Source organism: Mirounga leonina, unplaced genomic scaffold (assembly GCF_011800145.1).
Source record: "Mirounga leonina isolate KUSES-001 unplaced genomic scaffold, KU_Mleo_1.0 Mir_173, whole genome shotgun sequence".
In the NCBI taxonomy this organism is placed as follows: Eukaryota; Metazoa; Chordata; class Mammalia; order Carnivora; family Phocidae; genus Mirounga; species Mirounga leonina.
In genome coordinates, this window is record NW_023270447.1 from 69,855,205 (window position 1) to 69,869,978 (window position 14,774).

At 46.0% G+C, this 14,774-nt stretch overlaps 1 protein-coding gene across 1 annotated transcript in view; it reads right to left on the reverse strand.

Moving 5' to 3' along the window:
• The window catches only part of ZBTB8B (zinc finger and BTB domain containing 8B), a 17,441-nt gene extending 3,955 nt beyond the window's left edge, over positions 1-13,486 (reverse strand). Inside the window, exons 1-2 of the mRNA XM_035020196.1 lie at positions 11,901-13,486; positions 333-511 (exon numbers count right to left, since the gene is read on the reverse strand). Coding sequence (XP_034876087.1) covers positions 333-511; positions 11,901-12,855 — 1,134 coding nt within the window. The 5' untranslated portion in view covers positions 12,856-13,486. The remainder of the gene's footprint in view (positions 1-332; positions 512-11,900) is intronic.
• Between the last annotated feature and the right edge of the window lie 1,288 nt (positions 13,487-14,774).

Sequence of the window (14,774 nt, forward strand, 5' to 3'; positions counted from 1 at the left end):
TCTCTCGTGCTCTCGAGCTCTTGGCTCATCACTACATACGTATGTTGGATTATTTTGTCACATAAATAAAATCTAAAAAAAAAAAGCCAAAAAACAAACTTTCTTGAGTCTAAGAAAACTAGTCTCTTATATAAGTTTTAACTTTCTCTAAGTGCCACCAACCCAGCTTTAATTTAGTAGAAACACATGTTTACAATTTTCTGAAAATGCTCCAGGGGACAGAGAAGTAAAAGGCAGGCTGGTTCACCCTTGCATTAGACAAATGTCAGGAGCCCCCTCCCCTCCGTCCCCTCCACCCTCACCACAGGAGATTTTCCAGCCCAGACACTTACGCTCAGGGCGTGACTCCGCAGATGCTCCTGTCGCGTGAACCTCTTGCCACAGGTCTCACAGGGGTAGGGCCGCTCACCCGTGTGCGAGCGGATATGCCGCTTAAGGATGCCCTTCTGTTTGGCAGTGTAAGGACAAAAAGGACACTTGTGGAGCTTGATGGGGACCACCAGCACGTCACCTGGGGAACCAAATGGGTTGTAAGCATCAGTGACACTGGCCACCCTCCGACAGGTGATCGGGACCTGGGGAATTCTGCCAGCCCGGACCCAGAGGGAGGACATCAACTTTACCACCAGCTAAGGGCAAGACACTACAAATTCCAAGTCTCTGTCTGGCTCCCAATCAGCCAGAGGGTAAAGTGGGCTTCTGATATAAGGCTGCAAGGAATGACATATGGTCCTGGCTTCTAAACTTCTCTATGGCTCGCAGTTAGAGACACAGCTTACATCACAACCTCAGAATTCACATGTCTTCAAGGGGATAACTGGAAAAGCTTCCCAAAATAACACTCACTCTGACAGTGTCTATTGTCTCTGATTTCATTTTAAGGCAGTGCTGATGGAGACCCTGTTACAGACTGAATTGCATCCCCCCAAAATTCATACATTGAAGTCCTAACCTCCAGTGTGACTATTTTTGGAGATAGGGAGGTAAATTAAGGTTAAATGAGGTCATAAGGGTAGAGCCCTAATCTGATAGGACTGGTGTCCTTATAATCCGAGGAAGAGACACCAGAGGTCTCATTCTCTCTCTGTTCATGCACAGACGAAAGGCCATGTGAGGACCAGGAAGAAGGTAGTAGGTCGCGAGCCAGGAAGAAAACAACCCTACCAGCACCTTGACCTTGGACTCTGAGCCTCCAGAACTGTGAGAAAATAAATCTCTGTTGTTTAAGCCACTCAATCTGTGGTATTTCTGCTGTGGCAGCCTGAACTGACCTCCTGAATTGATTTCATGACCCTCAAAAGTTTGGAACCCTCTGTTATGATGAATCAGACCCCTGGATCAGGATCTATCCTTTCTATGACAGGAGTGCCTAAGAAGAGCTTCCAGGCACGTGCAGAAGATGTGTACTGTGAAAAAAAAGAAAAAGAAGAAGAAGAAGAATAGAAAAAAACAAAAACAAAAACAAAAAGAAGACGTGTACTGTGATGCACACCCTCAACCAGAATTCGTATTAACTCTATAGATCTGAAATCCTCAAACATCCAGGAATTCACTTAAATCTTTTTCCAACTCTTTGGTTTTTTTCCCACCTTCCTTGTACAACCATTAAGGTGACAACACGATTATCCCCCCCATATACAAAAACTGTTCAAGTTTCCCAAGTTACCCTCATTGCAGCATTCCAAGATGTATCCCCTCTATGCACAGCCTTCAGGATTTTATAGACTTTGGTCATATCACATCATACAGGAAGGCACTAGTGACTCAAGCTTTCCAGGCATTGAAATCTGAGTTCAAGGCCCTGCTCCACCATTTACCAGCCGTATGACTTTGGACATCTCCCTTGACTTCTCTGTGCCTCACTTTTCTCATCTGTAAAATAGGGATGATAACAGTTCCCCCCTTAAAGGATTGTGGTAAGAATGAAGTGAAGTAATACCTACAGCACAGCACCTCGCACATGGTAAGAGCTCATGAATGTCAGCCATTTTTGTCACCATCATCCTCTCCTTGGTGTTTCTTTACCGATGAAGTAGCCCCAGGCTCTGTGGTTTTTCTCAACACTGTAGTAACTCCTTTTCTCTGGGACCTTCCCAGGATAACTACCTGGGCTTTATCTTTTCGGAGGTGCTGCCAAAAGTATGGCAAGCCGAATCCCAAGTGAGAACCCAACATCATTCCCAACACAAACCAACCCAAGGGTGGAGATTATTTTCTCTGGTTTCAAGTTCCCAGCCTGATAATGCCTAACATTCTGCATCATCTATAGTGACTCCAAAGCCTGTTTCCTACAATAAAGCAGCAGCTCTTGGCTCATCACTACATACGTATGTTGGATTATTTTGTCACTGAGCACACTGGGACTGAGATCTAGTTTCCTGCTCACTCCTCTGGTGTTGTGGAATCTTCCTGCCATCTAGCCCCACCAGCCTGGCATTAGACTTTATCTCTTCTCAATTATCTACAAAAACATTAAGTCAAATGCGCCCAGCATTGATCCCCGGAAAAACCAACTGTTAACTCTATCTCCATCAGAAAAGTAAGAATTACCACAACACTTTCCTTCCTCTCTCATGATCTGATCTCACCAATAGGCATTCATTTAAATGCCTACTATATGCCAGACACTCTTAATAAGGTCCACCTTTACCAAGACACCCATTTCTTCCCTCAAGAAGTTAAGTCTGGCAGGAAAGAAAGATATGTAAACAACTTCACACAATATAATGTAACACGTGCAAAGTTCAAAGTGATGAAGAAGCATAGACAAGAAAGTAATGAATTCACTCTAGGAGTTCAGAGAAGATTTCACAGGAGAGGTGATCTTTGAGCAAGGTTTTAAAGGATGAATAGGAGTTCACCAGGAGTTCAAGACAGACAAAGGTATCTCAGACAGAGAAATAACGCACACTTAGGCATAGAGGTAAATAAGAAAACAGAATATAAAGCAGAGGGGAGGGGGGGGGATGAGAAATGAGGCTGCGGAAGGGGCAAGAACCAGACTGTGAGGGTCATGGTCAATCATTTATTCAACAAATTTATACTGAGCATCTACTAAATGTCAGGCTATGTTCTAGGCCCTGGGGATACAGCAGTGAACAGAAAAGATAAAAATCCTGCCCTCATGATTCTGACATGTTCAGGAACTTGGACTTTATTCTGTAAGCAGCTAGAATTTTAAGGAGGGGAAGTACATGGTCAGATTGAGTTTTAAAAGATCCCTCAGAAGACAGTACAGGGGAAGGATTTTTCTTTTTAATTTTTTTTCAAAGATTTATTTATTTATTTGAGGGAGAGAGAGTGAAGGGAGGGAGGGGCAGAGGGAGAGGGACAGAGAGTCTCAAGCAGACTCCACAGGAAAGGCAGAGCCCGTTGTGGGGCTGTCTTGCGACCCTGAGATCACGACCTGAGCCAAAACCAAGAGTGGGATGCTTAACCGACAGCGCCCTCCAGGAACCTTGTAGGGGAAGGATTGAAGAGAGGCAATATGAAAGGCATGAAGTACAGGTGAGAGAGGATGCGAAATGTCATGAACTAAAGCAGGGACCGCAGAGGTGGAGAGGAGATACCCATGTGAGGTAAAATGGACAGCACTTGATGACCACATGTGGGAGGGTAAGAAGGGAAAAGAGAAGATTCAAAATGACAGAGATTCTGGGTTAGCTGACCTGGTGGATGATGGTGGAATAAACCGAAGTAGGGAACACAGGAGGAAAAGCAGGTACTAGAGGAATGATAGGTTCAGTTTGGATTTTACTATATTTGGGGCAGGCCCAGAGCATCCATGAGGGGCATATCTGGGTTAGATAAATCTGGAGCTTAGGCACAGAAGGGAAGAATACAGTTTTAAGAATCTTCAGAAAATTGGAGTGGTTGCTTTAATTAAGGCCTGGCCTTTCCCTGAGCACCCTGCTTCCCTTAGCCCATCGCTCTGACACCTCTGAGTCGGAGGTGCGTAGGATCCCCCTTGTGCTTCACTGTCATCTCCAGACCACTGTCCCACCCTCCATCCTCAAAAACCTTAAGATCTTTTGAAGCTCACACCATCGAATGATAGTACAGCTACGTCTCCTTATTACAGTCATCCCGGATCCCTGAGGTCACCTCCTCATTCTGTGGAGATTTGATCACATTGCCTTCAAATACAACTCCTGGCATAATTCTTGATGTGAGTACTGAAAATGACCCTGGCCTCTCTGTTCCTTGACCTCCTTTCCTCCAAAGACCTTGTTCTCCACCCCATCTCAGCTACCCCGTCCTAGACCAAGAGCTCTCAACTCCACCTGCATATTAGAATCACCTGGGAAACTTAAAAAAAACAAAACAAAACTGATGTCCAATCTCTATCCCAAGCATCAGATTTTTAAAACACTCTGCCTAGTGTATAGTTGAGAGGGAGAATCATGGCCCCATACCTAGATATTTCCAATAACTGCATTTTTCCGCAGCCTACATATCAAGCATCCCACTTCCCAACCACTATCTCGTATCTTTCCAGCTCACCCCCTAAGTGTCCCTTCTCGGTTGGGACCACATCATGGACTATGCCGCCATTTTACTGTCCTTCACCTCCTTGGGGCCTCATGCCTCTCCTTCCCCAGTTTCGTGCTCACAATCCATCACTGAAATCACTCCTTCACATCCATCCTTAACTGCCTGGGTCTTCTCTCTCCCTCTGTGTTCACCTCGTTAAACCTAAATTCTGGTTAAATACAAATCTGTGCCCATTCCATACCTGAAACAAGGCAAATTAACATCACTGGTGAAAAATACACAACTGTGTTCTGGTCTCACTTCGAATCCATCTAACCATCACCCTCTGAGCACTAATATCAGAGCCCTTGGTTCTGCCCAAGAACCCTAAATATTGGGGCACCTGGGTGGCTCAGTCAGGGACTCCCTCTGCCTGCGCTCTGCCTACTTGTGATCTCTCTCTGTCAAATAAATAAAATCTTAAAAAAAAAAAAAAAAAAGAACCCTAAATATTTCCCTGGCTCACTCTCTCCCACTCTCCTCAGGGACCATTCCACACCCTCCCTCTGATCAGGTCTCTGCCCCCCACTGTCCCCTCCTCCCTTTCAGCCATTGTCCTTGCTTCTTCTTTTTTTTTTTTTTTAATTTTATTTATTCATTTGAGAGAGAGAGCGAGCATGAGCAGAGGTGGGAGAGGGAGAGGCAGAGGCAGAAGGAGAAGCAGGCTCCCCCCTGAGCAGGGAGCCCGACGTGGGACTCAGTTCCAGGACCCTGAGATCATGACCTGAGCAGAAGGCAGACACTTAACCATCTGAGCCACCCAAGTGCCCCTGTCCTTGCTTCTTTAGCTGATGAGAAGCAATCAGAAGAGAACCTCCACATGCTCCCAGCCACCCCCAAGCTCCCTCATGAACACATATGGTCTGCTTCCACTCCTGTTCCTATGAACGAATGTGCTTCCTCACATGCAGAGCCCGACCATCCCCACCACTTGGACAGGGACCTCGTCTGCCCTCGCTCTATCAACTGTCTCTCTCTCTTTTACCATCAGTTATCCTACTCTCTCCTGGATCATTCCCACCAGTAAACAAACATGCTTTTAGATCCTCCACCTTCATAAAAACCTTGACCTCATATGCCCCTTCAGCTACTGATGCATTTCTCTGTCCCCTTCACAGCAAATATTCTTGAAAGAAGCATCAATACTCACTGTCTTCACCTCTATTTCCCCAGCTCTGTTTCAAGCCCTTTGGTCTCTTGCCTCCCACTTCATCAACACTACTCTTGTCAAGCCCGCCAATGACCTCCCCAATGATCAGTGCTCACTCTGCCTACATGCAGTCCTGGACATAGTCGATTTCTCCTTTTTCCTGAAACATTTTCTCTTCCTAGTACCCATCACTCTCGATTCTCCTCCTACCTCCCTGCCTGCCCCCTCCCCGTCTCCTTTACTGGGCCCTATTTGCCTGACCTCTACATGCTGGAGTTCCCCCAGGGCGCAGTGTGTAAATCTCTTACCTTCTCCTTCTACAGCCATAAGTTCATAGGATATATAGGTTTTAAATTCCATGAACCCATTAATGATTCCCAAATGTAGAGCTCAGCTGTGATTCCCCCCGGAACCCCAAGCATACAGGATGCAACTGCTTAGTGAACATCTCCACCTGGAGATCCAAGAGGCATCACAAACAACATGTTTAAGTCAACTGCTCCAGCTAAAAACCTGAGGGTCACCCTTAACTTCTCTTTTTCTCCTACCACTCATACAAGCCATTAGGAAATCTGGTCGGTTCGACCTTGAGAGGCAGTAGTGTCCTATCCAAGAAGACCACTTTGGAGGTTATGGCATACACTACCCACATGGATGCTTTTAAGATATGTCACTTCAAGTCACTCTCAGCTGAGACCCTCTAGTGGTGTCCCTTCTCAGAGGAAGACCCAAAGGTCTTCTCATGGCCTTCAGGGCCCCACCTGATCTGCCCTCATCCAAACTCTCTAACCTCATCCCCTAGCACTCTGCCTCACCCACTCCACTCCAGCCTCAGCAGCACCCTGTTGTTCCTCTAGTTCACTTGCCAGTTGTGACCTGCACCTGGGCCTTTGCACCTTGCTCCTACCTCTGCCCAGAATGTTCTTCTCCCTGATTTACCTTGCAGTTTGCTCTCTTCCTCCCTTGCAGTTTCTGCTCAAAGGCAACTTGTTAGAAAGGCCTTCCTTGTCAACACTAAATAAAACAGCATCTCCTTCACTATCAACCTCTCCCCTGCTTTAGTTCTTCTTCATGTTATATACTTACTTATATGTTTATTGTCTGTCTCCCTGCATTGGAATGTCAGCTTCATGAGGACAAGGACTGCCTTTTGTTCACTCCGATGAACAGTGCTTGGCATATAGTAAGTGCTCAATAAATATTTGTTAAATGATTGCATGAATGGAGACATAGATCAACGGAACAGAATAGAGAGCCCAGAAATAAACCCATGCTTATATGGTCTATTAATCTATGAAAAAGGAGGCAAGAATATACAAATGGGAAAAGACAGTCTCTTCAATAAGCGATGCTGGGAAAACTGAACAGGTACATGCAGAAAAATGAAACTGGACCACTTTCTAACACCACAAACAAACACAAACTCAAAATGGATTGAAGACCTAAATGTGAACCCTGAAACCATAAAAATCCTAGAGGAGAACACAGGCAGTAATTTCTCTGACATCGGTCATAGCAACATTTTTCTAGATATGCCTCCTACAGCAGGGAAAACAAAAGCAAAAATAAACTATTGGGACTACATCAAAATAAAAAGCTTTTGTGCAGGGCACCTGGGTGGCTCAGTCGTTAAGCATCTGCCTTTGGCTCAGGTCATGATCTCAGGGTCCTGGGATCGAGCCCTGCATCGGGCTCCCTGCTCGGCGGGAAGCCTGCTTCTCCCTCTCCCACTCCCCCTGCTTCTGTTCCCTCTCTCACTGTGTCTCTTTCTGTCAAATGAATAAATAAAATCTTTAAAAAAAGAAAAAAGAATATGTCTTAAAAAAAAAAAAGCTTTTGTGCAGTAAAGGAAACCATCAACAAAACAAAATAAAGGCAACCTACTGAATGGAAGACGGTATTTGCAACTGACAAACCCGATAAGGGGTGAATATCCAAAATATATAAAGAACTTACACAATTCAACACCATAAAAACAATCTGATTGGGGCACCTGGGTGGCTCAGTTGGTTAAGTGTCTGCCTTCGGCTCAGGTCATGATCCCAGGGTCCTGGGATCGAATCCCACGTTGGGCTCCCTCCTCAGCAGGGAGTCTGCTTCTCCCTCTCCCTCTACCCCTCCCCCCTGCTCATGCTCACTCTCTCTCTTAATAAATAAATAAAATCTAAAACAAAAAACAAAAAAAACCCCTGGGCACCTGGGTGGCTCAGTTGGTTAAGCGACTGCCTTCGGCTCAGGTCATGATCCTGGAGTCCCAGGATCGAGTCCCACATTGGGCTCCCTGCTCAGCAGGGAGTCTGCTTCTCCCTCTGACCCTCCTCCCTCTCATGCTTTCTGTCTCTCATTCTCTCCCTCGCAAATAAATAAAATCTTAAAAAAAAATACAAAATAAAAAAATAAAAAACCCCCAACAATCTGATTAAAAAATAGGCAGAGGACTCGAACAAACACACTTTTCCAAAGAAGACATACAGAATGGCCAACACATATGAACAGGTGCTTAACATCATTAATCATCAGGAAAATACAAATCAACACTATGATGAGATACCACCTTACACCTGTCAGAATGGCTAGAATCAAAAAGAAATAACAAGTGTTGGCAAGGATGTGAAGAAAAAGGAAACCTCATGCACTGTTGGTGGGAATACAAAGTGGTACAGCCACTGTGGGAAACAGGATGGAGGTCTCTCAAATTCCACTATAGGGAATTTACCCAAAGAAAACAAAAATACTAATTTGAAAAGATATATGGACCCCTATGTTTATTGCAGCATTATTTATAATAGCTAAGATATGGAAGCAGCCTGTGTCCATTTACAGATGGATAAAGAAGATGTGATATAAGTTGTGCGCGCGTGCACGGCGCACGCACACACACACACACGCATGCACACACACACACACTATGGAATATTACTCAGCCATAAAAAAGGATGAGATCTTGTCATTTGCAACAACATGGATGGACCTAGAGGGTATTATGCTACGTGAAATAAGTCAGACTGAGAGAGACAAATACCATATGATTTCCCTCATATGTGGAATCTAAAAAACAAAACAAATGCGTAAGCAAACAAAAAGCAGAATCAGATCTATAAATACAGAGAACAAACTGATGAATAAATGAATGAATGAATGGGCAGGAATGATAAGATGTTGAAGAAGAAAGCCAATGATGGAACACTGGACACACTGGCATTAAATGATCCCGTGATGAGACTGGAAAGGAATGGGCAGAGGTCAGAGCAATGGGTACCCGTGGTATCAGAAGCCAGAGGAAGATAGAATTTCAAGAAGGAGAGAAAGGGCAGAGTCAACTACTGAGAGAGGCCAAGTAAGATAAGACCTGAAGGGCGCCTGGGTGGCTCAGTTGGTTAAGCGACTGCCTTCGGCTCAGGTCATGATCCTGGAGTCCCGGGATCGAGTCCCACATCGGGCTCCCTGCTCAGCAGGGAGTCTGCTTCTCCCTCTGACCCTCCTCCCTCTCGTGCTCTCTCTCATTCTCTCTCTCGCAAAAAAAAAAAAAAAAAGATAAGACCTGAAAATCACTCATTGGATTAGCTCTAGAAATGCATGGCTGACCTCATGGCAGCAGGGTCGGTGGAGTGGAGGGGGCAGAAGTCAGTCTGCAGTGGCTGAGAAAAGAGTAGGAGTAGTCTTTTCCCAAAGAAAAGAGTAGGAAGAGTAGGAAGTAAAACAGTGGAGGTAGCCAACGCAGATGAACCTTCCAAGAAGCTGTGGGAGGTGCCGGAGCTGGGGTTGGGAGGTCTGGGGGAGGAGGGCTGATAGGAGGACCCTATGACCTGACAGTGTCTGCTTACGTCAGATGTGAGCAATGTGGATACAGAATTACCACGACACCCTCCTGGCTGTCTCCCTGCCCTTGTCTCCCATCTCCACGCCATCTGGTGCTAAGGCCAAATTAATCTCCCCCAAGCACAGAACCTGCCTCCTCCCAAGCTCAGTAACTACCAAAAAATTCCCCTGTGCCTACAGACAAAACCTCATCTCTTAGCATTTAAGGTTTTCCATAATCTGACTCCCATCAATTTCTCTCCTCTTCTTACTCTCGGATGCCACCTTCATAATGCCTCCCTGATCTCCCAGGCAGAAGCCAGTTCTGCTTTTGGACCACTGGGAAAGCCACACCTCCATCTGTCTTCCAGTCCTACTGTCTTTCTATCATGTGATGCCAATGACACATATCTTACCTCCTCTAAGACACCACCAGCTCTTTGAGGGCTGGATCCATGTCTGACTTATCTTTGTGTCTTTACCAGGAAGGTCCTCAAATATTTGAGCAAATAAATGAATGACCAAACACATCAGTCCTACTCTGTGCCTTGGCATTTGGAATAAATTTACCCAGGAGCCATGTGAATGGGATCAAAACTTGGCAGACAACAGGCATGGCCAGGGGCCAGGGTGGCTGCCTTGTCCACAGCACCTTCTAGTTGGAAACCTGACTTGACAGACAGATAGACAGACTGGACTTGAATGAAGACGGAGTAGGGCTGCATTATTATTTCTTGATTCTTGTGCTTACAGGCAGAGGGGTTGAAAGATAAAATCATGGCACTGAAATCCTCTATTCATTTGTGCTGCCTGCACAGTTTGTTTGAATGAAATGAAGCCAGCCCAGGTTTCTCGTTTTAGCTCTGCCACTTACCAGCTCTGCGTTCTTAGGAAATTCACCAAACCCTTGTGGGTCTCCGTTTCTCCACACTCTTCTGCCAAACTCATGAGGGTCTAATGGGTGTGAAAGGGTGGTCACCGTCTGTGAAGTGCTATTATGCACGGAAATGAGATTTCAACCCGTTCCCACAGTGTGTTCATGAAAACAGCCACTACCTTCTAAATGCTGGTTAAGCCAGTGTCCTGAGGATCGGAAACAGCATTTTTGAGTTTTCAAGCCTAGTTTTAATCAGACATACAGAGTGTTCTTGCTTTAAAAAATGAAATTAAAAAAAAAAAAAGAAATTAAATGTCTCAAGACAGCCATTTAGTAACGAATAAAAGCGGCTGATCTCCCTTATCTAAAACACTTTCGGGCGCCTGGGTGGCTCAGTCGTTAAGCGTCTGCCTTCGGCTCAGGTCATGATCCCAGGGTCTTGGGACTGAGTCCCGCATCGGGCTCCCTGCTTGGCGGGAAGCCTGCTTCTCCCTCTCCCACTCCCCCTGCTTGTGTTCCTGCTCTCGCTATCTCTCTGTTAAATGAATGGATAAAATCTTTAAAAAAAATAAAAATAAAAAATAAATAAATAAAATAAAATAAAATACTTTCACTGCTCAGTATTGAAGGGTGAATTTAAATTGGGATTAATTAATTTCTTGGCTTGAGGTTCTGGAAGCTATAGGGTACTTTCATCAGTAAGGTAGCAGCCAAGTCTATTTCAATCTCCTACAAGACATTTTACAACACAATTACCCCACCTGTTAAGAGGAGTTAGTCATGTCAACTCATCTCTCAGAGTTGTTCAGGGAAACAACCAAGTTCTCTTAAAACACAAAAGCCTACCAAAGGAAAATATTTGATATAAAAGCTAGTTTAAGGGTGATGATTTAATTAAAACACAAATGTCTTTGGAGTTATCAACATTAATTATTAAAAGAAAAAAAAAAAGCCTACCAAAGGATATAAGAAACCTACTCACATAAAGCCAAATGCCAACTCATTTTAGATATTCTCAAGTAGATAGCACCATTGACCATGACACGCTAAGTGCCTGTCGACCATGTGCCAGGCACCATGGCTGACAAAGAGAAGTATCAATTTCTTACCTGTCTAGAATATGTGATCATACATGAGAAAAAATTCTGAGAACCTTCTCGTTTGGTCCTCAACCCTGTGATAAAGGCAAGGCAGGGATGATTATCTCCTGAACAAAACGGCTTCAAAGAGACTGATTGATTTAATCCAAGTCCCACTGCTTATTAGTAGAAGGCAGTAGGTTCTTTCCATGTCTTCAGACTGCCCTCAGCATGCTTACACTCTAGTTGTAGAGGTAAAATACTACCACAGAGGAAGAGACAATGGCCCGCACACAGCAGGTGCTCAATGACCATCGCTTGGTGGGGGTGGTGGTAATGTGGTGGTAATGACAATGACGGTAATGGCAGTGACCATGACAATGATCATGATGACAGGAGCCGAAGAGGCCCAGGTGTGCGTGCTAAAGGACCGGCAGAGATGCTGAATGCTCGTGGAGCTCACCTGAGTCCTCTCCATACCAGTCAGTCTGGACATCCATCATGGAACTCATGGTTCCTCCTGCACCATCTGGTCTTCCCTCCAAACTCCGAGAAAAGTGATGGTCCGCATCGCCTTTGCTGGCGACAGCACTGTTGCGCAGAAGTGCCTCCAGGAATTGCTTCACGTGGTAGTTCCCGTAAGCCAAGTCCACAGCCTGGCCACCGGGCAAAGCCTCGGCCACGCGGGCCAGGCTGAGTGGGGAGGCAAAAGGCTGCAGCGGCTCACCACCCTCCACCTCCACCTCGTCGGCCTCAAACTCCACCTTGGGCTCTATCTGTTTGGGCAGAATAGAGAGGTCACCGTCAGCTGGGCCACAGCCCTGGCGGTCCTTCACCACCAGTCCCAGCGGGTGGCAGCCCTGGCAGTCACCGCAAGGGGACTCTCTCGGACAGTCCACACTCTCCTCTCCCTCGGCTGCCGAGGAGACCAAGCTCTTGGTATCACAGGAGGTCCCTTCCCTGCCTGAACTGGGGCTTCCACCGTCAACCTGATGAGCCCCCACGGCCACCGCCGCCGCCGCCGCCTCCTTCTCCATCTTCCGGCAGATATCCAGGGACGACCTGATGTACGTCTTGCAGAAGTTCACCACATCGTTCATCTGCAGGTAGCTGGCCGCTGACATAACTTCAATCACGTTCTCCCCGCACAGATCCAGCTTCCCAGAGTACAGGAAGTCTAAGATGGTGGAGAAGGCATCGGACGTGACAATGTCCAGCGAGGCGGTGCTGGGCCGCCCGCTGTCCTGGATGTAGTGAATGAGCAGGGCTCGGAAGTAGCCGCTGTTGGCAAACAGAATGTTCCTGTGGGCCTTGAAGATCCGCCCTTCCACAATGATGCTGCAGTCACAGAAAAAGTCCCTCTTTCGCTGTTCATTCAACTCCCCCAAGAGCTTGGCATAATAGGATTGCATCTCCATTTCTCCACCAGCTGCTGCTTCTCTGGAGTGGCCTGTATCTCTGCCAAGATTTTTTTTTTTTTCCAGTTAATTCACCGATCCCAACCTTACAAATAAGATGTTCAGTTTTAATTTTTCTTTTTCATTCTTCCCCAAACACCGGTTCAATAGTGTCTTTATGATATGGGTTATTTTGGGATCTAACAAAAATCAGAGGTGGTCCAACGGGGTTAATTTATGAAAAACAACAAAAATAACCAGAACAAGCTGCACGTGGCACAGTACATAGTGTTTTACATGGAAGCTCTCAATACATTTTTATAAAAATCCGATGATAAAATTGTCCCCATTTTTCTGATAAGGAAATTGAGACTTAGAGAAGGTAGGAGACGACCCAGCTATAACAGCCAGGACTCAAAACCAGGTCAGTTATCCCCTGGAGTTCCTGCTTTTATGCCTACACTATACTTTCTTCACGACTCAGAATATAGATAATACCCAAATCTAATACTTACAGCTCAATCCTGACACGGACCTTGGAGACTGTACTCGCCTGTCTCGGCACACCCCTCTTATCATGCCTTCATGGAAGCACGGTGGATTCTTGGGCTAGCCTGCATACAGTCATCGTTCTTATGGTTTTTAGTGCCCATTCTGGCTTTGAGAGATCCACCCTTCCCCCATTCTTGGCCAACGTGTTTTGCATCAAGCTGGCGCCATCCCCAGGCTCTAGATATAAACAGATATAACACAATCAAGGCATCCCACCTTCTGAGTGCAGTGATTAGCTCAGAAATGGCCACGTGGCTTGGTCAGAGCAATGAAAAGCAATACAGGTTTAGTGAAGGTTCCAGAAAAGAGCACTGTCTACTCTGTGAGCATGTGGGATGTCAGAGATGCTGTCTCAGCACCAGGGGAACCAGCCCGACAAAGATGACAGTCTGGCTCAGGCAGGAGCAACAAATGGAGCCCAGGGACACCCTCTGCGCCCCAGTTCATGCTGGGCCAGAAGCCAATTAAGTCTCTTTTTGCCTTAGCTGGTCTGAGTTGGGTTTTCTATCTCTTGCAAATGAGAGACTCCCAACTGATGGACTCCACTACCCTTGGTTCACTCCCTCGAATTTTATGTCCTGGCCCTTGTCTGTCAGTGGACTCCAAGCCTTTGAAGGCATGAGCCATGTCTTATCTCATTTGCTACCCTCCATAGCACCTGGCAGAGTGCTTTGGACAAGGTGGGTTGGCTAAGGACAAAGGAAGACTCCTTTCTTAACTGCTAAGTAGAACAGGTATAAATCAAGTTTAAAACCCTTCTGCTGGTGAGAAGGACAGATGCTGACCTTCTTCTCTGAGCTCTCGCCTCAGTCTTTTCCCATCCCACAAACCACAGAGCCGTCCTGCGACAGCACTGCAGCTGGTCTTAAGGGTTAACTTGCTTCAGGTTAACACAACTCCTTGCTTACTGACCTAAGGCCCTTGGTCTGTCACCGAACTAATTTGCTTTCGTTGAGATTTGCAGACCACTGGCCTTGGAAAATGAAGGACCAGAACGTTCCCAGGCCGCCTCGGCTTTCTGATTAGCCTGGCAATCTTTTAACAAAACATTTTTCTTTTTTAAGGTCACGCAAATGACTCTACTGACCTCCCTTTGCGCATCTGTAAACCTTGCCCTCCTTTGCAGAAAGATCAGAGTACTCTTGCACAACCCCGGGGTAGCCAGGAGCCAGACCTTCTTGCACAACCTCTGTGTGCTGAGATAATTCTGTAGCTAGCATCATTGAGCCGCACATCATCAAGAAATGTCAAAGCCCACCGTACTCCCTTAACTGATTAAACCCCTTTAAAAATCCCTGGGCCAGGCAGAAACCTCAGAGTTGGCTTTTGGACAAGAGTCTGCCTTCTCCCCAGGTGGCTGGGCTCCTCTCTTGAGTATTGGCCTCTTG